We start from the raw sequence: 1,085 nt of genomic DNA, 5'->3' as shown, positions 1-1,085 counted from the left end.
CTTGTTTCAACACTTTATAGATGTAGATGGCATAACTTTCCTTCCTCTTACGCTTCTTTTTCTTATCATTTTTAGTAATATTCTTTTGAGCCTTACCGGCTTTCTTTGCTGCTTTTCCACTAGTTTTTGGCGGCATTTTAATTTCTTCACAACTTTGATGATTTTATGATTTTATTTTCACTCGCACTGTCACTTATTATACCTACCATTTGTCGTGTGCATGCTTAAGTGCATATTTGCCGACCAACTCTTCGGCGAGATAATACGAAGTAGTAGTATACGCACGATGCTCAACAGCACAGTACAGGGGTTGGTGCTCAGCATAGCGAAAAAGTATATAAGCAGCGCACATTTTGTGTATCAGTGATTAGTGTGCTTATACATTGAGTATAATACATTACATTGCTTTTTAGTGTAGTGAAGTGAACAATCTATAGCAGTGAAAATGTCAGGCCGTGGTAAAGGTGGTAAAGTTAAGGGAAAGGCAAAGTCCCGTTCAAATCGTGCTGGTCTTCAATTTCCAGTTGGTCGTATTCATCGTTTGTTGCGCAAAGGCAATTATGCTGAGCGTGTTGGTGCCGGTGCTCCAGTTTATCTAGCTGCAGTTATGGAATATTTAGCAGCTGAAGTTCTTGAATTGGCTGGTAATGCTGCTCGTGATAACAAAAAGACAAGAATCATCCCACGTCATTTACAATTGGCCATCCGCAACGATGAAGAATTGAATAAATTGTTGTCTGGTGTAACTATTGCTCAAGGTGGTGTTTTGCCTAATATTCAAGCTGTACTTTTGCCAAAGAAGACCGAAAAGAAAGCATAAAGTGAAAAATATAGGCGAATTATAATTATAAATACCGACGCAAACAAACCGTCCTTTTCAGGACGACAAAATACATTTACAAAGAGATTTAAACAATTTCTCACTAAATGTGTTATTTTTCATACATATTATCGAATGTGAATAGACGCATGTATATTTGCGCCAAAACTGCGGCATATAAACTGGTTATGTATACATATTCATTCATACATGTGTATACATGCCTACAGGCTGTACTAAAAAACGCTCGTGTATAAATGATGTG

General features: G+C 37.4%; 1 protein-coding gene across 1 annotated transcript; it reads left to right on the top strand.

Annotated features, from left to right (window-relative positions):
• The first annotated feature begins 429 nt into the window (after positions 1 to 429).
• LOC129249144 (histone H2A) lies at positions 430 to 873 on the top strand. Its single transcript, XM_054888798.1, has one exon. It carries the CDS (start codon positions 446 to 448, stop codon positions 818 to 820), a length of 375 nt encoding a protein of 124 aa, XP_054744773.1. The 5' UTR covers positions 430 to 445; the 3' UTR covers positions 821 to 873.
• The last annotated feature ends 212 nt before the right edge of the window (positions 874 to 1,085 follow it).

Source organism: Anastrepha obliqua, chromosome 5 (assembly GCF_027943255.1).
Source record: "Anastrepha obliqua isolate idAnaObli1 chromosome 5, idAnaObli1_1.0, whole genome shotgun sequence".
NCBI lineage: Eukaryota > Metazoa > Arthropoda > Insecta > Diptera > Tephritidae > Anastrepha > Anastrepha obliqua.
The sequence above is the reverse complement of the archived record's forward strand: the minus strand, read 5'-3'. Positions and strand labels throughout refer to the sequence as shown.